The sequence below is a fragment of the Cenococcum geophilum genome, assembly GCF_001692895.1.
Source record: "Cenococcum geophilum 1.58 unplaced genomic scaffold K441scaffold_35, whole genome shotgun sequence".
NCBI classification, from domain to species: domain Eukaryota; kingdom Fungi; phylum Ascomycota; class Dothideomycetes; order Gloniales; family Gloniaceae; genus Cenococcum; species Cenococcum geophilum.
The window spans coordinates 1076693-1102830 of NW_027137593.1; the positions used below are offsets into that span (position 1 = coordinate 1076693).

Sequence of the window (26138 nt, forward strand, 5' to 3'; positions counted from 1 at the left end):
GGGTAGGCCATAGAGACCTAGGTATATGCTTTAGCGATAAGCTAAGTCTATAGGTTCTATTCCTCTACTACCACTAGCTATTCGCAGTACTTAAGTAGTCTATTTTTAAGGGACCATAGGCTAGAAATATCCTTTATCTTTTTATAGTACTCCTATAGAGAAGGGGCCGTACGGTTTACCTATAGCAGTTTATTAATAAGGTTAAGTTCTATAGGGTTAATAGGACATATCTCGGCGTCTAAAGAGTCTATATTTAGTTCTGCCCGTATCTAGGGGTTAAGGTACTCTAGTTATAGTAGTGTCTAGGTCTATAGTAAGATTTTTACAGCTATCTAGTTATCTATATCCTATTTATACCTTATAAGAGCGTCTGTACAGTTAGTAGCGCCTGGCCTATATATAATTAGGAAGTTAAATTAAGATAGAACGTCCGCCTAGAGCGCCTACCGGGCCGTAAGGGTCTTAGTTATTATAAAGTATTCTAAGGCCTTATAATCTAAAACTACCTAGATAGGCTTAGGGGTCCCCTCTAGCTATACGCGCTAGTACTTAAAGCTAGAGATAATAGCTAGTATTTCTTTGTCGTAAATATAGTAGTTTAGCTCGGTATCTATTATAGTCTTTAAATAGTATATAATAGGGTGCCATTGTTACGGGACTGCCCGTGACACGCGCTTCGCTAGACGCGTAACTGGTTTCCTTTCCTCTTGATATCGCTTGGTAGATAGTTTATCCGCCCCGATTGCCCCTATATAGATTTAGCCGCAGTTAAATTCCTGTTGAGCTCTCCAGCAATCCTCTTGAGTCTCCACGACAGCTGTATGTAGCTATTAATTCTTCGAATCTGATGCTTGTTTATCTAGCGTTCGCATATAATATATCGTCTTCGTAACAGCCATTCTCTATTTAGTTGCTTTTAGAAATAAACGCCTACTATTATATTATCTATAGCATTAGTTTCTAGCATTAAGGGCCGTTCTAGGTAAAAGTAGACGAGTAGTAGGGCCAAGACTAGCCGTTTCTTAAGCTCGTTAAAGGTCTACCTATATACGGCGTTAAAGTAAAAGGGCTGGTCTTTTTAGGTAAGGCGGTTAAGAGGGCTAGTAATCTTACTGTAGTCCTTAATAAAGTATTAGTAGAAGTTATAGAAACCTAGAAATAATTATACCCCTTTTACAGTCCGTAGGGGTACCTACTAGGTAATTACGGCCGTTTTCTCTAGGTTAGTTTTAATTCTATCTATACTAACAATAAACCCTAAGTACTTTATACGCTTAATACTAAACTCTAACTTCTTAATATTAGCCTAGAGGCTAGCCTTATAAAGCTATTATAGGACTTTATAGACGTGCTCCTTGTATTCCAGCTTATTCTTAAAGTAGATTATAATATTATCTAGGTAGGCTGTATAGAAGTTATTAAGGTAGTTAAAGAGTATATTGTTTATATACCACTAGTACATAGCTAGTCCGTTAGTTAGTCTAAAAGGAAGTACCTTATATTTATACATTCTATAATAGGTCTAAAAGGTAGTAAGATCCTTAGACCTAGGGTCTATCCTAATTTAGTAGAAGGCCTAGCGGATATTAAGCTTTATAAAGACCTTAGCTCTACTTATTTGGGCTAGGGTTTTATTAAGTAGGGGCAGCAAATAGCGGTCCTTGCGGGTTATATTATTTAGCTTATAGTAGTTAATATAGAAACAGAGTCCTTTATTTAGCTTTTTAGTAAAGAAAATAGGTAAGTTAAAAGGAGCTTAGCTAGGCTTAATAAAGCCCTTATCTAGGTTATTAATAAGGTACTACTTTATAGCCTATAATTTAGTAGTAGACTACTTATAAAGGGGGCTAAAGCTAAGGGTGTTTTCCTTATCTGGCTTAATCTTATAGTTATATAGTTAGTAAGGCGGGAGTATATTAGACACTGCCTTAGAGAATATATCCTTAAATTTCTAGTATTAATAGAGTAGTTTCTATTCTACTAGCTCCTTATCTATAAGCTTGCTTTCCTATCCACTAAGCTTACTTTCCTTTTCCTTAATTATTTAATTAATTTTATATAAGCTAGTAGTAAAGGTAACAGTATTAGATTGAACTAAGTTCCAGTAGAATCCTATAGCGCTAATACAACAAATATTAACTAGTGAGAGGTCCGTAGGTTTCTTTATAGACTTTTATTAGGCCATATTTTATAGTATAGGGTTTATAACCTTTCTTAGCTTATATTCTATTTTCTATAAGTTATCCTTCTAGTCTATTAGTTTAGTATAGCGTCTAGTATTCCTAGCCTTCCTTATAGCTATATAGGGCCTAAGTTCTCTATAGGGAATATAGGTAGGTTACTACTAACTTCCTAGGTCCCTAGTGCGGGTAGCGTAATATAGGTAGTCTAGGGGCGTTATAGTATACATATCCGTTGCGGATTAAGTCGTATATCTTTCTTAAAGGCCTAGTCCCTATATATAGCATTAGCCTAGTAGATAGTGTTTATCTATAGTTATATAAGGTTTTCTATTATAATACTAATTTCTTTTATAAAGGAAGGTGTTAGGGGTATAGTTTTAGGCTAGATAAGCCGTCTATTCCGTATATTAAGCTATAGGTCTAAGTAGGTAAGCTATTTTCTCCCTAAAATCATATTATAGCTTCTAAGGTCCATAATAAGGAAGGGGATATTATACTACCTTCGTCCATTAATATAGAGGTAGATCCGCAAGACAGTTGTAATATGTGGCCCTATCTATCTGTTATACCCGTAAATAGGAATTAGTTTAGGCAGTTCTTTAAGGGGCGTATTTAAAAAGGTAGCTAGCTTTATAGCATACTAGGTATCTATTAAGGTAAAGGTATTTACTCTAGAGTTAGCTAAAGTAGAGGTTAAAACTTAATATCTATTACGGAATAAAGTATAAGGGATAGTATAGCTTCTTCTATTAACTTGCTAACCTAGATTAATATATAATATATTAATCTCTTTTAACCCTAGAGAGGAGTCTTTCTTTAGGGTTCCTCTTTTTCTAACTCCGCGCTATCCTCCTAGATTAATAGGATTTTATATATCTTTACCTTTATCTAATAGTCCTTTATAAAGTAGTTCTTCTAACTATATAAGATATAAGCTTTTTAGTTACTAAGGGCCTATTTATAGGGGTCACTATATATAGGTTAAGCGTTCGCTAGACCCGTAGTAGGGCTAGCTATATAGCTAGTTATTAGATTGCTAGCGGGTTATATAGCTAGTATTATAGGGGTTGCTAATTATACCGAGGCACTATAGGCCGTTCTTATAGTGCTTATAGTCTGGATTAAAGGGTTTCTAGCTTTATACCGCTTAGCTTATACCTTAATTTAATAGAGGCCTTAGTTAATAGCCAGGCAGTAGTCTATAAGCACCTTTAGCGTCTATATAGTAGTAAAAACTAGTAGTATAGTACGTTATAGGTCTAAGGTAAGCTTATTAAAGAGATCTAGTATTAAGTCTTTGTAGGTAATTTAGGCTTAGCCAGCTAGGTCTAGAAAGTAGGTCTAGAAGGCTAAAAAGGTCTCTATCGTTTTTATATTTAGGCTTTTATAAGTAAGGCGGGCGTTCTATACCTTAAAGGGGTCCTTATAGATAGAAGATAGGTAGTTAATTATCTCTTCTCTAGAGAGGAAGGGGTTTGCTAAGTCCCAGGCGTATTGCGGACGTAGATACGTTTATACGTCCCCATTAGTACGGCTAAAGACGTAGGCCATTTTAGCTTAAATAGTAGAGAAGTAGTCCGTATTAACCTTAAGCTTATTTTATAGTTAAAGCTTCTAATTATTAAATATAGAGTTAGTTCCGTCTATAAGTAATAGGGGGTCCGCGACCTTTATAGACCGCAATAATGCTAATACTATATATTAGGCTAGGGCCTTTAGGACTATAGCAAGTCTTTAGGTATCTAATAACTTATCGCTAGGTATAGGGGTATCTCTAGTTTTCAGCTCTTAAAGTTATTTAATTTTAGTATTAGCTGCCATAAGCTCTACCTAAAGTACTACGTTAGTTAGAAAGGCTATAACCTAGATCCTACCTAGTACCCTATATAGAACTTTATTAGTAGTCCCTATAAGCTTTAAGAGTTCTATAGCTATTACCCTAATAAACTAAGACCTCTAAAGTATCTAGACAAGTAGATAGAGTGCTAGTATAGCGAAAATAATAAGCTACTAGAAGAATATAAGGATAAGAACGCCCTATAGGTATAATACGGATATATAAAGCCTAAGGGCAGGCTTTACTAAGGGGGGGGGGTAATATTACAGCACTGGCAGAAAATAGCAGAATTTGTGTCACGACACCTAGTAGGAAATACTATGGTAAGAGCTGTATTTAAGCTAGGTATATAGATAAATAAATAAATAAGTAACAAGTCCTAGTAGAGTAGGTGCTTAATATATTAGCTCTAATTATATTCTAAAATTCACTATAAAGAAGAGAACTATCTAAGGTAGGGACTATGGTTCTTTAAATATACAATCCAACTCCTAAGAGATTCGTTAGGTACGTTAGTACGTCGGTATATTAGTATGTCCTACATTTCTATATACTTATATACTTACATACTAAGTTCCTTGTAACTCGTTATGTGACTCAGCTACCCCTTATCCTATAGCTTAATTGGTTCTAGCGCCTCCCGTACTATCTTAACCAACCCATTTATATCTCTTCTTAGTAGTTATACTACTGCCCTTATAAGGTCCGTAACACTATCTCCCTCCTCTTTATCTTCGCCCTTAAAGATTTCTCCTATCTCTAAGTCGTTAATTAGAGGTATAGTATTCCTATTCTTAATTTAATAACCTTCCTAATTTATAATACCTCCTATTAGATCCTCTCTATCTAATCGTTGCAATTAGCTAGTAACTACTATACTTTTACTTAGTAAAGTCATGCCGTCCTATTCTTACTATAAGGAGAAGAAATTAGTATATATTATAATTGCGGCTCTATCTAGTCACTAACCTTCTTCCTATACTAAGTATATAAAATCAAATATACAATTATCCTGTAATATTTAATCTATCTCTAACGCTAAGTATAGGCGTCTAGTACCTTATCTAACTTATCTTAGGGTCTTATATTTAATCTAAGGCGTCCTACCTTAAGGATAAGTTATTCTTAGCCCTTACTAAGGTATAAAAGCTCTAAGATAATAGAGAAATAATCCACGCTAAGGAGCGGTGAGTGTTTAATGCTTAACTAGCTGCTTATACTTAGTTACTCTATCTTAAAAAGGTTTATAAAAAGGTACGCTCTAAGGAGTAGCGTCTTACTAAGTAAGGTCTCTATAAGCTTAAGGCTAAGGAGGCTAAAAAGGATTCTGGTTATAAAGAGGCGGAAACAGTTTATACGCCGGTAGTAGATCCCGTAGATAATCCGGCTCATCTATCGCCTTTAGCTAATCCCTTTATCTTTAGCTCCTTCTTAATATTACCTAACCCGTTTTCTTCTAATACTCCTATACCTTTCTTATAGCGTTCTTTAGGTTCTATAATAGCTCCTAAGTAGTCTTATTATAACATATCTACTTTACTTTATACTATATTTCGTCGTCTATATCCTTATAACTAACGATCTTTAAAACTTACTATTTATCTTCCTCTTATCCTTTATACGTATCCGCTTTATAGACTAGTAGCTTAATATTCCTATATACTGGCTCTAGTATTATAATATACTATATAGGGTAGATTTTTATTTTAGCTAGTAGGTTTAACTTAAATATAACTAGTAAAATCCTTTATATAATTTCGAAAGGTTCTAGTCTAACATAGTCCAATTTCTTGCTTAGTCGTTAACTTTTAAAATTTTTATATAGTAGCTATACTTTATCCCCCTCCTTAAGATCTAGTCCCTTAGATCTCTTAGCGTTATAGTACCTTTTTATTCTTTATTATACTACCTTTACTATTTTAGTAAGGTCTGTATAAAGATTTATTAATATCTCTATTCTTTACTTAGCTATACTACTTATTTTCTTAGCTTATTATAGCAATAACAATATTCTTAGTATATATCCGTAGTTTGCCTTAAATAGTAATATTCCTATTCCTTCTTATAGTGTTATATTATATATAAACTATATAACTAGTAATAACAATACTTAATTATTCTATACGTAATTAATATAGTACCTTAGATACTATTCTAGTGTCTAGTTTAATCTTTTTATTTAACCGTCTGTCTATAGGTAATATACAGTTAATATTACTACTTAAACCCCTTATTCTACTAGGAATACCTCCTAGAATATTGCTACAAATCTTAGATCTCTATCCGATATAATTTTACTAGGTGCTCTATATCTTATAAACACTTCCTTAATATAGATTCTAGCAATATCTTCTACTAAGATTTCTTCTATATATACTATAAAGTAGCCCTACTTTATAAGCTTATCTACTATTACTAGGATTATATTATAATCTTATCCGGTAATAGGATCTCTTAACTTTAGTAACTTTATAATAAAGTCCTATAATATAACCTCCTATAGTCTTTTTAGTATTTTAATAGGTTATAGCCTTCTATATAGCTTATGCCTTATTAGTTTATTCCTTTAGCAATCTAGATATTCCTTTATAACTTTTTATACTATACCCTAAATTCTATTAATAATATACTCCTCCTTTTAAATTCTTTTATCTTAAGGGAGAATAACCTAAAAGGAGCTCTTGCTGCACCTGGCCTAAAAAGACTAAAACTAACTAAAAGAACCCTAAAAAATACCTAGAGAATCCCCCTAAGATATATACATCGCAGGGGAGGTACACGTCAAACGATGGTGGTTCGCACTCGCGCGCGACCGCTAGAACCACGCCTAGCAATAGCCCTCTATAATAAAGACGGGCGAATACTACACTATAAAGCGGAAATACCTCTATTAAGAAGGCATCTAATAAAATATAAAGCCTATTAGACGCGTCTAGTATCTAGAATTATAGGGGAGTAACTATTAGCTATAACGAATTAACGCAGTTAGTAGAATAGCTCCGCTAGTTTAGTGAACCTTAGGCGCCCCTCTAGTAAACCCTTAATTAAATCCTCTAACGGCTAAGCAAATTTAAAAATAAATAAACCCCCCCCTTACTAGCGAACCGCACCTAGGCTGCCGTAGCTGCGCTTCTATAGTATAGGGAACCTACTCCCCTTAAGATAACAACTAGGTATATAATTATAATACGACTAAATATAGAAAAAGTAGAGGGGCTTAGGGGACTATTAGAAATAGAAGTCCTTATAGAGGTTTATAAAGAGGTCTATAACGCTATTATAGTCTAATACCTTAGAAGTGGAGATATTAGAGTTACCCTAAAGGACTAATAGGTAAAGAAATAAGTTATATAGGTAGGGAATAGGCTAGGAGAATATATTAGTATAAAAGTACTCTATAAAGATTACTTAGTTAAAGTCGTAGTAGTTTTTATAAGCCTTAGGGTAGAAAAGGGACGCTAGGCGGATAATATAGTAACTATATAGGAGATAGTAAAATAAATAGAACGCCTTATACTAGGACTTAAGATCACTTAAATCTAATAACTTTAATAGGAAAATATAAACTAAGTATATAATAAGAATAATAAGAGAATATAAGGGTTGCTAGAGACTTACTAGGGAGACGCTAGACAAACGTATAGCTCCCTTATTATTAGTATATATATACTAGGGATATAAAAACTTTTTATCTAAAAAGGAATAATTATAAATAGCCTTATATATAATATAAGGCTCTATAACTATAGACTACGCCTAAAATAATACTATTACTATATATAATAGGGATATACCTAATCTATATACGCAGTCTAGGTATACTGCGGCTACTATATAGGCCTCTATAATATAAGATACTACTTAAATTAAAACTAAATAAAATATATAAACTTCTACTAAAGTATATATAAGGCATAGGAGAGAGAAGACTATATTAAATATAGGAGATAGAAGATAAGGGCTTAACAGCTGCGGGAATAACTATATGCTAGGTTATATAAATAGAAATAATAGGTAATAAGCTAGGGGGACGTAGGTGCCTTTCTAGCATTTCCTACCTTTAATACTAGGGGGCTAGGCTAGCCATCCTAAGCCTTAATAGGCTAGAAGCGGCGCTATATAATATTACTAGACCAAATAGGGATATAAGGGTTATAGGGGATATAAGGAAGAGGACGCCCTATAGGGAGACCCCTATAAACAGCTATAGTAAGCTTAAGACTAGGATAATTAAGAATTAGACTTAATGCGGTAAATATAATATTTATAGCCAACCTATAAAGGGTATATAGCTAACTAGTAAGAATAGGGGAAGAACTAGAGATAATAATAGATTTAGATATAGAAGGGCTAGTAGGAATATAAGATATAGGAATAGAAAGCTCTATATAAAATAAGTAGTAACTAGGGTGTAGATATAAGAGATAGAAGTTCTAAATATCCTAGAGAAAGTAGAAATAGAAGAAGTAAGGAATAAAGGAGAGTTAAAGGACCCTTGCTAGGCGTCCGCCACCTATCTATTATATAGTATAACTGCGGTAATATAAACTACTATCTTATAAGGCCCTTACTAGAGAGTCTAGACCTAGAGAAATACTATATCCTAACTATATAAGAGCCGTATTATAATACCTATATATAATCAATATATTACCCCTAAGGATTCTAGCTCCTATACAAACTAAAAGCAGCTATACGTGTGTGTTTTATAATTAGTAAGGCTATTAGCCTATCCTTATAGTTATAGTAGGCAGTTAACCTAGATATTATAGTTATAATAATCCAGATATATAGGGGACTAGTATAAATTATTAATATATATAACCCTAGGGTTATAGGGGTCCTATAAATAGAGAATATTATATTAGTAATAAGCTTATTAGAAACTAAAGGTATAGAGTCTATCCTATTAGGAGATATAAACCTCTACTACCTATAGTAGGGGGGTATCTATATTGCCACTAATTGTTAGGTAGAGTACCTACTAAAAGCTATAGATATCTAGGGCCTTAAGCTAGCTACCCCCCTAGGAGCAATTATATAGTAATAAGGCACTACTAGAAGTATAATTAACCTTATATTTATAGATAAAGGCCTATATTAAAGACTTAAAAGATATAACCCTAAAGAAGAATAGGCACTTACTTTAAACTATATCTGTAACGGGACTAGCCCAGTTATAGTAGGAACGTCTTAGTAAAACACTCGACATATACAAATTCCGACGCTTTAACTAAATTCTGCCGAACTCTGCCAGCTTAATCGACTTCCGCCAAGTTCTACTAGATCAATTAAATTCTACCAAAGTCCGTCAAAGACCGCGTGCGCATATGCGCACGTATCGACCACTAAGACCCCTAATTATTTAATTATAAGATTCTCTTATTATTCCTTTCTCTTCTTTACGCAACGTCTTATTCTCTATAAGAGCTATATACCCTTAGATTTAGATAGAATTTATATTATTCCTTCAAATCTTCCTTAAAGTCTCTTCGCGCCCTTATATTATATTACGTTAAAACAACTACTATTAAAATAGTAAATAAACTTAAATCCCCTATAATAACTACGAGTATTATAGCCCTAGTTAGGGAATAGTTAACTATAATATAACAGTCCTTTATAGATACCTTAGCCTAGCAATAGGCTATATTAGAAGCTTAATACTAGCAATTAATTAGAGCAATCTACGAAGAACTCTATAACCTTAAGGCACTTATATTAGAAACCCTAATAATAATACTACCTATAAATAAGATTAAAATAACTATATATAAACCCGGCCCGTTAAATATAAACCCTAAACTAGTAATAGTAGCTTAACCTACGCCTATAACAAACCTAGTACCTATAATAAAATCTAAAAAGCTCCCTAATCCTCTAATATTTAATAGAAATTAAAATAACCTATATCCCTTTATAATTAAGCTCCGTCTTAAACTTTTAATAAACTATAACTAATACCCTACTAAGGCTAGCAAGGTTAGCTATAGAATATCTTATTTAAGTAAAGACACTACACAAACTATAGACCTATTCTTCCGTAACGGCACCTTTATTAATTTTAAAATCTTTATCTCTCTACTAGAATAAATATATAATAACGCCAGCTATAAATATATAGCTATTACTAAACTTAAAAACCTATAATAATAGAACTAAGACTTTACTAGCTTCCTTTTAGAATTTTTAGGCCTTATTAGCAAACTAGATTGGAATAAAGCCGCTAGAGTCGCTACTCTTTAATAAGCTATTTCGGATAAAATTAGAGTATAGTTAGTAGGTAGGGAACTACTAAAGGACCTACCTAAATTTACTATAATGTGTTAATAAATTAATAAGGACCTTTAATATAATAAATAGACTTATTCTCTAAAGCTAACCACACCTTACGCTTAAAGCTCTATAAAACTAATATATACCCTAAATTATGACTCCTCTCTAAAACCCAAAAGCCCTATATATAACCCTATAGACCTTAATACTACTTAATTTTATATACCCTTAGGAACTAATAAATAAAGAACCTAAGCTATAAATAGAGAATGCTTTAGATATAGTAAAAAGGGATATATTTAAAGAAATTACCAAACTTACCCTTTTAAAAAGGTCCGCCGTAGTTCCTCCCAGTCCTTAAATTATACTTATTCTATAAATTATACCTAGTCGCTATAAAGTATCTCGCCTTTAGTTAACTCGGAAAACAAATTATCCTAGGGCTAAGTCGCGCCTTAAGATAAAAAGTGGAAGAGTATAAGTATCTAGGCTCTTCTAGCGCTAATATATAATATAACTCCCTTAATATACTTAGAAAATAGAAGGAGGTATAAATCCTAATAGATAGCGGAGCCACTAGTATAGGCTTTATTAATACAAACTACGCAAAAACTTAACGCCTAAATTTAAAGAAACTTAATAAGCCCTAAGGCCTGCGAGGCTTTAATAGTAAACCCTTAATATATAGCGAACTAATGCACTACGCTCTTATAAAAATATAGATAGGCAAACACCTTAAATATGTTTCCCTATTTATAATACCCCTAAAGCATTATAAGGTAATACTTAGATATAGATAGCTAAAACAATACGACCCTTTAATTAGCTGGGTTAAAGAAATACTAAAGTTCTATATAACCTACTGTCGAAGCCACTATTTAAAATACTACTTACCTTATAAATATATACACGACTATTTAAATTTAATATAATATAAATTACCCTTACTATAAACCTTAAACTAATATAATAAAGCTATAACCGCTAATCGCGGTAAAAAATACGAAGATAATATATTAAAGCCCCTTAAAATTCGTATAATATAAGCCGCACCTATAAGGCAGTATTGCCCAGGTGTACGGTAGGGAGCAGGCAAGCCGAGCATAAGTCACAGGAGAGTTGATGGAAGAGGACGATATGGTAATAAGGGTAGGCAATAGCCTAGTACAGAGAGAGACGAACCAATGAGGAGGGAAGGGCTGCAAGCCCGGGGTGCTTATAAGGAGGTGCCAAGCCTAGCCTTCGGCTAGGCCTTGGCTACCCCTAAGAGCTCCTAGGCGATGCAGCCGAGTAAGGGCCAAAATAACCCTTACATTGCCCCCCCCTTCGTTAGGGCTGGCCCCCAGCCCGTATACCCAAATGAATTAATTTCTATATACAAAAGAAGGTAAGCAATACAGAAGCCTTGCTTGTACAGGGAAACGGTCAAAGACCAGCCAAGCAGCCTCGATAAAAACCTTAACCTATGGCCAAAACCCAGTGGGAAAAAAGGCCTAATTAGGTAGGAAAAGAGCGTCTGCTGGTAAGGTAAGACTTAATCACATACGATTAATCTTAAAGAGACAGCCATATATAGTCAAGTCTCGGTAGCCCTTTAGCTGTCAGCCGGATACTTTCCGGGTTAATCACGTAGGATCTTTGAGCCAAAGCTCTATAAGAGACAATCGTCTACGATTAGGTCTCGGTAGCCCTTTCGGCTGGTAACCGGAGAGTCTCCGGGTCGGAGCCGTAGCTCCGTAAAAGATCATATATGATCTTAGAGCTATATAGCTCTTGAAGCAAGCCGTAGCTTAAGATAAGATCGCGTACGATCGATAAGCTGTAGCTCTTTTGTGCGTCTTTGACTGACGTCTTAATTGCCTTCCCCCGGCCGCGTAATCAGTTTTTATAAGGAAGTGATGGCTAAATAGCTATACGCGTGTTTCCTTCCTTCTGAATTGCGCTATTGTAACGGAGTTATATTGGCAAGTCTAAGCCGTAGCTTAGGAAGAGACAACCACATACGGTTAAGTCTTAGCAGCCCTTTGGCTGACAACCGGAAGCTCTCCGGGTTAAAGCCGTAGCTCTAAGAGATCACATCGGATCTTTAAGCCGAAGCTCTTAAGCGAGCCGTAGCTCTTAAACGAGCCGTAGTTCGGGTAAGCCGTAGCTTACGAGATCACCTAGATCTCAGAGCCGAAGCTCTTGGACGAGCCGTAGCTCTAAGAGACAATCGCCTGCGATTAAGTCTCGGCAGCCCTCAGGCTGATAGCCGGAAACTTTCCGGGTTGGGCCCTGGCCCTTGAGCGATCGCGAACGATCGGAGAGCCGTAGCTCTTGAAGCAAGCCGAAGCCTTACTGAGAGATCGCGTACGATCTAAGAGCCGAGCTCTTGCGGTAAGCCGTAGCTTACGAGATCACCCAGATCTCAGAGCCGTAGCTCTTAGACGAGCCGTAGCTCTAAGAGACAATCGCTTTCGATTAAGTCTTGGTAGCTCTCTGGCTGCTATCCGGAGAGTCTCCGGGTCGGGCCGTAGCCCTTGAACGAGCCGTAGCTCGGGGTAAGCCGTAGCTTACGAGATCTCCTAGATCTCAGAGCCGAAGCTCTTGAGCGAGCCGTAGCTCTTAAGACAATCGCTTGCGATTTAGTCTCGGCAGCCCTTTCGGCTGACAACCAGAGAGTCTCCGGGTCGGAGCCGTAGCTCCATAAGAGATCACATAGATCTTTAAGCCGCCGCCGTTCTCTTAGGCAGGTTATAGCTCTTAATGCAAGCTGGAGCTCTTGGAGCGACCAAAGCCTTGCAGAAAGATGAGCTCTTAAAGCTGTAGCTGTAGCTTAAGGAATAGCATTTCCCCTACCCTTCTTGCGGTCGGCCCCCGATCGCCATTACCTTGCGGTAAAGGGAGATCCTAAGGGCTCGTCCCGGAAGGGGTTCGGAGAGATGTCGGTATTTAACCGCAATAAGCTAAGCCGTAGCTTTTTAGAGCGAGTGAGCCGTAGCTTTTTGGCGAGCCGTAGCTCTTAAGGTAAGCCGTAGCTCTTAAAGCAAGTAGTACTTGTGAGATCACATAGGATCTCTAAGCCGAAGCTCTTGAGGTAAGCCGTAGCTTACGAGATCTTATAGATCTCAGAGCCGTAGCTCTTTGACGAGCCGTAGCTCTAAGAGACAATTACTTTCGATTAAGTCTTAGCAGCTCTTGCTGCTAACCGGAGTCTCCGGGTCGGGCCGTGCCCTTAAGCGAGCCATAGCTCGGAGATTGCATTTGATCTAGAAGAGAGGGTAGTAGCTGTAGCTTCGGAAGCTAGCCGTCAGGTCTTTAGATAACTATTGAATAGCAATCGGATAGCCTCTAGGGTAGCTGTATCTCTTTAAGGACGTTCAACCTTCTAATCTCTGTTGGTGGGACCTCTGTCGCGGGTGAACTGTGGTTAGCCTATTGAGTATTTGCAAGCTTGATCGCGTGGATCCCCCTTGACTCCTGCCAGAAAGCCTTTAGATAGTAATCGAATCGCCTTCGGGTCGCCGTCGGGGCAGAGCTGCACCGCTGCACTACCGATCGTATGGATTCTTTGTGAGCCGTAGCTCGGGGTAAGCCGTAGCTTATGAGATCATCTAGATCTCAGAGCCGTAGCTCTTGAATAAGCCGTAGCTCTAAGAGATAATTGCTTTCGATTAAGTCTCGGTAGCTCTCTAGCTGCCAACCGGAGAGTCTCCGGGTCGGGCCGTAGCCCTTAGTAAGCCGTAGCTTACGAGATCACATAGATCTCTGAGCGAAAGCTCTTTACATCTCTTTTAAGGACGTTCAACCTTCCAAGCTCTGTTGGTGGGACCTCTATAGCAAGTGAACCGCGGTTGGCCTAGAGAGCGTTACCAATCTCCTTAGGAGGTGATCGCGTCCGATCTAGTCTCCCTTCTCTAATCCGTATTCCAATTAACCGTTACTGCGGACGCGATCCCAGACATCTACTAGTGTACCTGCTTATTGCAGCGAACTAATCGGCCTAGGTAAGAGGTAGAGGATTAAGAATTGCTTTTTTCTCCTAATCCGTATCTGCCAACCGTTATATGCGGATGCGATCTGCCAGACGTCTTGCTGGTGTAGCTGCTCTGCAGCATACGCGATCGTCCTAGGTAAGGTAGAGGACCCGATCCGTATTCCAATAAACCCTTATATGCGGATGCGATCTGCTAGGCGTCTGCTAGTGTAACTGCTCTGCAGTGTACGCGGTCGTCCTAGGTAAAAAATGGAGGATCGTGAAATTGCTCGAGGGCGAAGCCCTCGGCTTGCTGCCGGCTACTACCCGGAAGGGTGTAGGATCGGTTTGAATGTAAGGCAGTATTGCCCAGGTGTACGGTAGGGAGCAGGTAAGCCGAGCATGAGTTACAGGAGAGTCGATAGAAGAGGACGATATGGTAATGAGGGTAGGCAATAGCCTAGTACAGAGAGAGATGAACCGATGAGGAGGGAAGGGCTGCAAGCCCGAGGTGCTTATAAGGAGGTGCCAAGCCTAGCCTTCGGCTAGGCCTTGGCTACCCCTGAGAGCTCCTAGGCGATGCAGCCGAGTAAGGGCCAAAATAACCCTTATAGCACCTTTTATTTTATTAGTAAGAAAATAAGACTATAAAATCTTTACTATAATAATAGAAGATATTAAGAAAGCACTGGAACCGAAGCAATATATTAACCCTTAACCTCTTATACCTAAGGAGTACTATAATCTAATTAATAAGTTTAAAAAACAATTTATAGACTAACTACCCCTATACTAGGATGAATATAATTTTAAAATAGAACTTAAGCCTAGTATAATACTAAAGTTTGGTCCGCTATATAGAATATTATAAGAAGAACTACTTATAATGCGATAACACCTTAATAAATATCTAGAAAAGGGATTTATTCGCCCTAGTTAATCTCTATTCGCCTTACCTATACTATTTATTAAAAAGCTAGGAGGAGGCTTAAGATTCTATATTAATTACCATGCCCTAAATATAATTACGATTTAAAACTAATATCTAATTCCCTTAATCTAAGAGACGCTTAACCGCCTATTAAAGGTATAATATTTTATAAAACTTAATATAGTTGCTACCTTTAATTAAATTCGTATCTAAGAAGGTAATAAGAAGTATATAGCCTTTTGTATACAATAGGGACTCTTTAAATATCTAGTGATACCATTTAGTATAAAGAACGGTCCCGGTACGTTTTAGTAATACATTAATAATATACTTCGTGAATTCCTTAACGTGTTTATTACCACGTATATTAATAATATCTTAATCTACTTATCTTCGCTTTCTAAATATTGGAAGTACGTCTAAATAGTCCTTAAACGCCTACGAGATACGGGCTTATAATGCGATATTAAGAAATACAAGTTCTACGCATCTAAAGTCACGTACTTAGGCCTAATTATATCCCGTGACGGAATTAAAATAGACCCTAAAAAAGTTGCTGCAATTATAAACTAGGGAAGCCCTAGTAATATATAAGATATTTAAGGATTTCTAGGATTTATAAATTTCTATTATTAATTTATTAATTAGTTTTTAAAGATTACCTAACTATTAGTAAACCTAATAAGGAAGAATATAAAATTTAAATAGACTGCTAGATGTAAATAAGCTTTTAATAACTTAAAATAGCACTTTATAACCACTCTAATTCTTACCTACTTTAACCCTAACCTTAAATATGTTATTAAAATAGACTTGTCTAATTATACCCTAGGGGGAGTATTATCGCAATACAATAAGAATAGTGAGCTACGTCTAATAGCCTTTCTCTCCTAAAAGCTCGCCCCTACTAAATTAAACTATGAGATATATAATAAGGAACTGCTTATAATTGTTAGATACTTTAAATAATAGCGTCCAGAACTTAAAGGATTATTATTTCCGATATGTGTGTTAACGGACTATAAAAACCTATAGTACTTTATAACCACAAAGTAGTTAATATAGCGCTAAATTCATTAGGCCGAATATCTCTTAAAATTTAACTTTAAGATTATATACTAACTAGGTAAACTTAATTAGAAGCCTAATATATTAATATAACGATTATAAGACTTACCCGCGAACGCTTTAGACGAACGGATTATAAATTAATTATAGATCTTACTGCCTCCTAAACGTTTTAAGAAACTATATCCTATATTCCTAAATATAGAACTTAATAGAAATAAATTGGAAGTTAATAAATTGGAAATAGAAATTAATAAGTTAATAGAATACAAATATAAGAATAATATATGGATAGTAGATATAATAAAAGCAATTTAAATAGGAAAACGATAGTATAAGGATATTATACTCGCCAAATGCGAAATTCGTAACGATCGATTATACTATTAATAGAAGATAGTAGTTCCGAATTCCAAACCCTTACGATTTAAGATGCTCAAATTTATATACAATTCCCTTATAGTAGGACATCCTAGCTATATAAAGACTTATAAGATTATTTAATAAGTATACTACTAGCCTATAATATATAACTACGTATAAAAATACGTTTAAGTATGCAGAATATGCGTATATAGGAAGACTTCTCACATAAAGAAACAAGGAGTACTTTAACCGTTGCCAATTCTAATATAAAGATAGCGAGATATCTTAATCGACTTTATAGTTAACCTGCCTAATAGTAATAGATTTATAAATATTATAGTAGTTATTAACTATCTTATAAAATTACGATATATAATTCCTATAGACTTAATTAATATAATATTAGTAGCAGAATATTTTATTAAATACGTCTTTAAGCTATACGGACTTCCTAATTTAATAATATCCGACTATAGAAGCCAGTTTGTTTTAGACTTCTAGCAAGCCCTATATAAGCAATTAGATATTTAAACTTAACTCTTAACTGCATTTTATCCGGAGATAGATAGTTAAACTAAAATTATAAACGTAATTATAGAACAATACTATAAATATACTGCTCCTACCTATAAGACAACTATGAAAAGTAGCTACCTTTAGCTAAGTTTACTGCGAATAATATAAGAAATAAATTAATAGGCGTAATGCTATTCTACGCGACCTACGGACAAGACCCTTGTCTTAGATTTAAACTATAACCTAAAATTAATATAATAGGACCTATAATTAAATAGATTTAGTTAATTAATATATATAACTTTGCTAATTAAATAAATTAGTTAACGGAACTACTATAAAGTAAATTAACGTACGCTTAAATAGTATAGGAATGGTATATAAATAAAGAACAAGCTCCTGCGTAGGACTTTAAGGAAGGTAATATAGTTTACCTAAATATACAAAATATAAAGACTTAACGGCCCTTAAAGAAACTTAATTAGAAGTTTATAGGCCTATACCAAATTAAGAAGAAACTAAGCCTATACGCCTATAAGCTTAAACTACCAACTAAGATAAAAATACATCCGACGTTTTATATAAGCTTACTATAACCTTTAAAGGGAGAACCTATAACTTACGAAGTGCCGCTACTACCTCCTATAATTATTAATAATAGTAACAGTTCCTACTTTATTAACTTAATTAATAATATATAATAGAAAACATAATCTAAATAATTTAAACTTCTTATTAAGTAGGAAGGATATAAAACACAAACTTAGGAAACCTATAACTAGATTAAGACTAACGCGCCTTCCCTAGTAAAAGAATTCTATAAAGACTATCTTTTATAGTCTACTTTAGCTAAATAGACATAATGTAAAGGTAAATAATTGCTACCTAATATAAATATACGAAATATAATAGTAGGAAGCTCGAATTTAAAAAGAACTTAAAATATATTATAATGTTTGTAATACGGTTATATAATATATAAGATATTAAGGAACTTTAACTAGCGGTTAAAGTTATCTAATTAGTTAGATTTACCTTGCTAAGACCTACTATAAAGATATTAGTTCTACTTACCGCCTTAACTAAGCTAATAGCGATTTTCTATCCTAGGGATAGAAAATCCTAATTAGTCTATTTAATAATAGAACCGGCAAAACTCTATACCGCCACCTAACGCAAGTATATAAATACAATAAGTAATAAGTCTCGACTAAAATTAAATTATTTTAGACCTTTAACTAAAGGGGGGGGTACTATAACGGGACTAGCCTAGTTATAGAAGGAACGTCTCGGTAAAACACTTAACATATATGAATTCCGACGCTTTAACTAAATTCTACCAAACTCTGCTAGCTTAATTAACTTCTGCCAAGTTCTACTAGATCAATTGAATTTTACTAAAGTCCGTCAAAGACCGCGTGCGCATATGCGCACGCATTGACCACTAAGACCCCTGACTATTTAATTATAAGATTCTCTTGTTATTCCTTTCTCTTCTTTACGCAACGTCTTGTTCTCTACAAGAGCTATATACCCTTAGATTTAGATAGAATTTATATCGTTCCTTCGAATCTTCCTTAAAGTCTCTTTGCGCCCTTATAATATCCCTATCTAGATATAGCTAGATCTGGATATTAAGGCGTAATTAAATAGTAAAAGATATGTAATAAGGAAGCTTAAGATAAACAGTTTCCTTAATATAGTTAAACAATAACTTTAAGACCTAGAAAAAATCTACCTAATACTAAATAAGTAAGGCTTATTAGCTACCCCTAAGGAAATTAACTAAAGACTAAAAAGGTTCTAGGTAGTAATTAAAAACAGGCTAGATAAGTACTACCTAGTCTTAAAACCAGGCCCCTATATATAATACGCATAGTCTATATAATACGCGGTTATTATTACTAGCTAATAATAAGTAAGAAGGAAATATATAAGTAGCTATAACCTAGAAGATAAGAGATAATATAAAGATATAAGAAACTAGTTAAAGAATACCCTAAAAAAAGAAGTAAGGAATAACTAGAGATAGTTTATAAATAAATATACTATTAACCTAAGCCTCCCCTATAATAAGGGCCTTTAGACTATAGTAAAATAGGTAAAGAAAAAGGTAGGATACTTAGTAAAAGACCTATACCTACTACCCCTAAGAAGAGTAGGTAAACTATAGGCTATAAGTAATAATAATAATAAGGTAAAGATCCTTATAGAAAGATTTTCCCCCTAACCGGCCCTAGTAGACCTTAGTAATATTACAGGTGAAATACTAGTAACTTACCTAAGGGTTAACAGCGATATAATAACTAAAGAAATAGCTAGAACTATTTTCCGCGTCTTAAATACTATAGTGTTAGGACTAGATAGGATTCTAAATAAAGCTCTAAAGACCTATAGACTACTTATAGCACCTTAGCTTATAGATATAGCTAGAGTATACTTTATAATAGGCTACTACCTATAACTTAGAAGATCTATAATAATAGTTATTTTATAAAAAGAAGGTAAAGTAGACTACTTAATCCTAGGAAGCTACCGCCCTATTGCCTTAGAAAATACCCTTAGTAAGATCTTAGAAAAGGTAATAGTAGACTATATAGTAGATATAGCTAATGAATACGTCCTACTACTATAAAGCTAAATAGGGGTAAGAAAGAACCGTTTAACACTATTAGTACTTACGTTACTTACTACTACTATTAAATCTATATAGGCGATATAAAGGGACTTTATAGTATTAATGCTTAGCCTAGATATTAGTAGTGCCTATAATAATATACCTTATAAGCGCCTCCTATATATCCTTAGGGTAAAGGGCTTCCCTAAATAGATTATATAATTTATTTAAGGATTTATAGGCTAGAAAGAAATATTACTAGTCTTTAGCAAATACTAGAGCCCCCCTATCATAGTTATAATAGGAATACTATAAGGATTACCCCTCTTGCCTATACTCTTCCTTTTCTTTATAAGTAACCTACTTAAGTCCTTTAAGGAAGGGGCGACCTAGGGGATAGGCTTTATTAATAATATAAACCTAATTATATANAGGCNAANAGCNNNANANAATTNTAGAANACTANAGAAAGCNTATAANACCTATATAGAATAGGCAAGATAATATAGAGTCTAATTCTTACTAGAGAAATACTAGCTAATCTATTTTATAAGAAAACGCAACTAATTTATAGATCTTTAGTATATAATCTATATCTAAGACTTTAGGGGTTAACTAGTTCAAGGCCTAAGGGTATTAGGAGTATAGGTAGATAGTAAGCTCTAGTAGAGCGTATATATGTTATAAGCGGCCTATAAGGACTAAGTATAGTATATTATAATATCTAGGATCGTTAATTCTATATAGGGCCTATACTTCTAGAGGTTACGCCTACTATATATAGTAGTTGTCTAGCTAACTATAATATATAGATCTAGTATTTAGGCTATAGGAGAAACCAAGAAAGGTCCCCCTAAATTACTTCTTAAACTACTCTAAAAGGTCTAAATAGCCTACCTTTAGAGTATAATAGGCGGGTATAAGCGAACGGCTATAGTACTACTTAAGAAGGAAGCTAATATCCCCCCCTATAATTATATATTAAAGCTACTATAATATAAAGGGTATAAAAGGAGCGTAACTCTAATATTATAAAGTATATTAAGATATACCTAAACAAATTATAGAGGGACCCTAGGGTGCCCTATAGGAGAGTAAACTAATAACCCTAAAGTAGGGAAGATATATTAGAGAAATAGGTAGAGAAAGTAGAAGAAAAATAGTGCTATATTAGGGCCTAGGCCTATATAGAGGAGGAAGGAAGACGTATAAGAGACTAGTAAAGATAATAGTAAGAGAGAGAAAGGAGCTAAAGTAGAGCATAAAAGAGTACTAGGAAACTATCTACCGTAATATAATACTAGTTAGACTAATACTAAAGAGGTATATAGGAGTTAAAGGTATAGAGGCTAACTTAGGTAAAAGGAACCTAAGCTATAGTATAGTTAACGCTATAGGGGGTAAATACCTAAGGGCTCTAAGAAGGCCTAATAAAGGTAGAAAATATAATAGTAATACTCTTAAGAATAGGAATAATAGGACTAAAAGATTGGCTATACTAGGTAGGTATTCTAGTAAGTAGCCTAAGATATAAATATAGCTAGCTAAAATAGACACTAAAATATATAATACTATTATACCCCTTATATACTAACTAAGAAGTAATACTCTTAGTAGCTAGTATAGAGAACTATAATATACTACTCTTAATATAAAAAGGTCTTAAGGCGGTTACCTAGTAGCTTATTAGCTAAAATATACTAGACTAGTTTTAAGTTATAAAGGAAATAATAATAGAAGGTAAAGGGGCGAGTAATAGGCGCCCCCTAATAACTCTATAGTAGTAGAGTAAAGTTTATAATACTAGCGCGTCTATAGGCTTATTATGGCAGTAGTAGTTCCTAAGAAGGTTAAAAAGTAAGGTAGTAGAGTACTATAGGTGACTCGCAGGCGCCTCTTAGGCGCTAAGTAGGCGAGTCCTAAAAGGCGGGGAGACGGATTACGGGGTTTTCTCTTAGAGTTTTCTCCCTATATATATATAAGGAGTAGTCCGCGTAGGCCTAATAGGGATTTAAATCGGACGTTAAGTAATGAATAATTATATATAAGGTTACTTAAATATATAGCCTATAATTATAGCTTAAGGACCTTAAACGCCTAAAAATGTATAAGTAAGTAGCTATAGATCTAAATATAAATTTTAAAAATATAAATTTAATTAAGTAAGTAATAGAGGAGGTAGAGGGGGAAAAGGCTAAAATAAAGGCAAAGGAGCTAAAATTAAAGCTTTAAAAGGCGTTAGATAGAAAGACCAAGGCTAATATATTAAATAGTATGTAGGGGTAAATAATTAATTTGATTTGGTTGGGTGTAGTAGGCTTCTAAAGTAGTAGGACTAATTTAGTAGGGTAACTGAGTTTAGGGGCTAACCGAGTTCTAGGGGTCTGATCTTAATATTAGTAACTATATTATATATTAAATTTATATAAAATCCTTTGCCATTTATTTTTACTTTTTGTATAATTACAGCACCTGTCGTACCAACCGCGTGCTTACGCGGTCGGTACGCCGAGTACGCGCTTACGCGTTCGGTGCACCAACCACCCGCTTACGCGTCTGGTGCACTCCTGAAGCACTAACTAATTAGGGGGGAGGCGCATTAGTATATAGACCACGTAGTCTGCTTCAATACAATCGACAGTCACCACCATCCAAATGAGCATACGATACTATACGTATTTCGTGCCCCTGGATATGACTCACTTGTATCATTAAGTTGATACAAACACTTTTTAATTAGTACAAAATTTTTTTTTAAAAAAAAAAGCCAATTATAAATATAAAAGCAGTTTTAATAAAAGTTTTAGGTTTAAAGATACTAAAAATAATTTAATTATTATAGGAATTTAATTTAAAAATAAAAGTCTTTTTTTTAAAAGTCTAGGTAATAAAAAAAAAATTTTTTTTTTAATAACCAGCTTTATCTCCTCTCCTTTAGTAAATGTCACAGTACGTGCAGTGGGTCAAGGTACGAGGTGACTGTATATGATTGACAAACGATGTCGTGTGAGGATCTATGTACAGGAGACGAGGCAGGTATATATACGTGTTGCTCAGGGGTCAGTTCCGTGCTCATGCATACGCGTGCCGTGACAGTAAAATTTAAATTTAATATATATTTGGTTTTACTTGATTGCCACTATAGCTTTATACCTCCCCTTTAGTAAGCGCTGCGAGATTATATATATCCTATCTCACTTAATTACCACTAATTGTATATAGTAAAGATAGCAAACAGCTGTGGCTGCACGCAAGGACCATTTTAGTTGCCCTGGAGAATTATTCTAATTGGCTAGGAGAATTAGATCGAAGCAACTTAGAACTTGCCTGACGTACGCTTCCCCTTTCTCTTTCATTTGCCCATGCCTCTGCCAAAACGCGAATATAACGCTGTCTGCAATTGCCGATGAAATTTGGCAATGTCGTACGGGTGGAAACCTCACGATATTTTATAAATATCACGACATTGGAACTTGCTCTGCACTTGAGATTCGGCCCTTATGGTTTCGGCTCACAACCAGTGTCTTTGGTGTGCGGCGACGCTCCTTAATGTCTATCAGATCGCAGTCTAATAGCCAGCGGGGAGATCCGAAAACATTTAGGTGACTATGAACATTGGACAGCGGGGTACAAATTATCATCGGTGCTACTTTTCCCTTTCAAAGACAAATCATGAGGCCTTCCCAGGCCTCATCTGATTTGATCCGCTGCATGAATATGTCCGAGTCGTCTTCACGCACAAAACCAACGCCAATTCTCTCATAATGAAGCCCAAAAGGCTGAAGAAGCATCATTCCATAACACCATGCATACCACTGAGCGCTCGCATATATCGTCGAAGCGAGAGGGGCACACCTAACATCTGCTCCTACCTCTAAGGGTCTATCAAGGTGAAGCTCAATGTTTGACTTTGTCCCATCCCGGTAGGCTAGCACCAGCTCCGACTCCACGGCTTCGCTCATCTTGACAAGGCTCATCTTGAGACTTGGCCCTTGGATCTCAAGTGTACAGCTCCCGTCGGAGTGGTTGATGCGCACGTCTACTCCGGGAAATGGTTTGTTGTCTGATGACCATGTAAGCGGCCACAGACTCATCCAAGACCACGACGGAAACATCCCCGCTGGTACCGGATTGGGGGAAAAGCTGATGAGGGGAGTCTGGGATGGGTTCCAGCCCGGATGTAACGTCATGTGCCACAGTAATTCGTTCCCTAATTGACTGGTAACGTGGCCACTGCTATCAACGTCTCCGATGACACTCCTCAGCATGGAAGCAGTGCCCAACACTGCATTCCGCCGGTCGCTTAGGTGGGTGAAATGTCTCGTCGAGAAGTTCTCACGAATAGTACACCAACGAGCGAGCAGCATATCTCGGGTCATGTAATCATATTTCCAAGGATATTTGGGATCCATATCCGGAGGAAGAGCACCATTCGTCTGCTTGTACTTACGGATAGCGCTGCGGAAGTGATGAGGATCTCTCATGTCTCTCCCCGATGCGGCGCCACATTCTGAGACTGGGAGTGGGCGCCCACACCAGAACACTAGACGCCGACGGTTGAACTCGAGTGCGCGGGTGGACAGGATCTGCTCTTGGAACGTCCAGCCGCGCCACATGTAGCATGCTTTATCGGCTAGCTCCCCATATTTCTCCTCGTACACCTCGTATTCCGAGTCCAGGGCTTCCAAGCAGCCGACATGAAGCCCCCAATTAACCATTGAAGTAAGATTCTCACCATTGAGCCAGTTTCGTGGGATAGAGACACCCGGTAACCCACTGTCCGAGGACTTGCTTGCTCGTGCGACGATTGTTACCGCAGCTAAACCGTAGATATGATCCATCTGAGCCAGTTGAATCTCCAGGTCGTCAGGCGAGTCTTGGACGATACAAAGTGCATCCACCCAGAGGAAACGGTATCCTAGGGCCCGGGTCACCTTCATTGTATCCCGAATCGTCCTCGGGAGCCTAGGCATGGCACTATTGTTGTCGCTTGGAAGACGTTTTCGAAACTCTCGTATAGTCTGGGATGTCAATCGCAGTTGATAGTCGTTACCCCAAACGTAGCTGAGTGCGACAAACTCGAGAGGCGCAGTGATGATCTCCTCTAGAGTAACCAGCCGCTTCAGTTTGGTGTCAATTAACCTTGTTGACGGATGAAGGGCCTCTGCGGTCCCTGCGGGGACGATTGGCTGACAGTTGTCGTGATCTATGTTGCACTCACGGACCCAAGTTCTGGCGAGTGCAAGATCCGCCCACGCTGAAAGCACCCTATAGCTCGTATCGGTAAGAGCCCGTGATGGCCCTGATGGGTGTCTTTCCAGCCCACACTCGCCAGTGAAATGGTGATTGTGAAAGTAAAATTCTTTTTTTACCTCGTCACCATACCAAGTATCGAGAAGTGTCGTCTGGGTGACAAGAAGATTGCAGTGAGGCTGGTCTGATACAAGTGTGACTTTGTTTATCTGCAGCTGTATCAAGTGCTGTGGTGTCGTCCTTTTCAACTCCTTCTTTGGAGGGTAATATATATAATGGAGATTGACCCTGAGATTCTCTAAGTAGCAGCCGCGGAACAGTGAGCACAGATTGCATGAATCTTTGCCAGAGAGAGGCTCAGCGTCGAAGTAGAACTTGTTTCCGGGATCGATATCAGAAAAAGTGATTGAGGCGCATGAGGAACACAACCTCATAATCAAAGACTTGGGAGACCGCGCTGTTTGAGGTCGTTGAGATGAAGAAGACCTCATAGTTCTCAAGTCGGTCCGTTCCGGACATTTTCGTGTATCCTTACGCAGCTTGGGTCCACTTATCTCGAACCTCCTATCTATCCACTCACTACACTCGCGATAGGCGTCACTAAAGGGGCCGGATCCAACAACCTACCCAAATAGCAACGTGTCAGGCGGGATGTGGCCTCATACAGTATATGGCTTGTTGTTCAGACTAGTCAGACTCTCTGCCAAGGAGCTTACGTAACCTCCTTTCCGGAGGGTCTATTTCGACCTCATCCTTCAACTCACAAAGAACGATTACTTCTGATTTCCAAGGTCATATTTCTGTCTTGTCTTCAAAGCGTTTCGTCGAAACCAAGTGGACTTGATTGCATGTTGGTTCTAAGGCTATTCGACGGTTTATTTGAGCGGAGCTCCATTCTATGATTGGCCGGCTGTTACCTTGAGCCTTTTCTTCTTTTTTCCCTTTATTTTCTTTGCGGAGTGGTGCTTAGGACGAGGCTTCAGATCTCTTCCGAGGCTAATCGAGCGTCAATAGCCCGGAGACCCTTCCAGAGTCTACAGGTTCTGCCTCATTGACTACCTTCAGCCCTCACTCTCTTTACACAGACAGTTAGCAATCAAATTATAGTGATTAAAATATCCATCTGTGTGCAATAT

General features: G+C 36.4%; 1 protein-coding gene across 1 annotated transcript; it reads right to left on the reverse strand.

Annotated features, from left to right (window-relative positions):
• Positions 1-23319: 23319 nt before the first annotated feature.
• On the reverse strand, positions 23320-25798 carry K441DRAFT_698165 (HET-domain-containing protein; the record flags this gene model as incomplete). Its single annotated transcript, XM_067653039.1, has 2 exons — positions 23320-25581; positions 25767-25798. The coding sequence occupies 2 exons, from the start codon at positions 25796-25798 to the stop codon at positions 23409-23411; spliced, it is 2205 nt and encodes a 734-aa protein (XP_067501419.1). The 3' UTR covers positions 23320-23408.
• Positions 25799-26138: the final 340 nt, after the last annotated feature.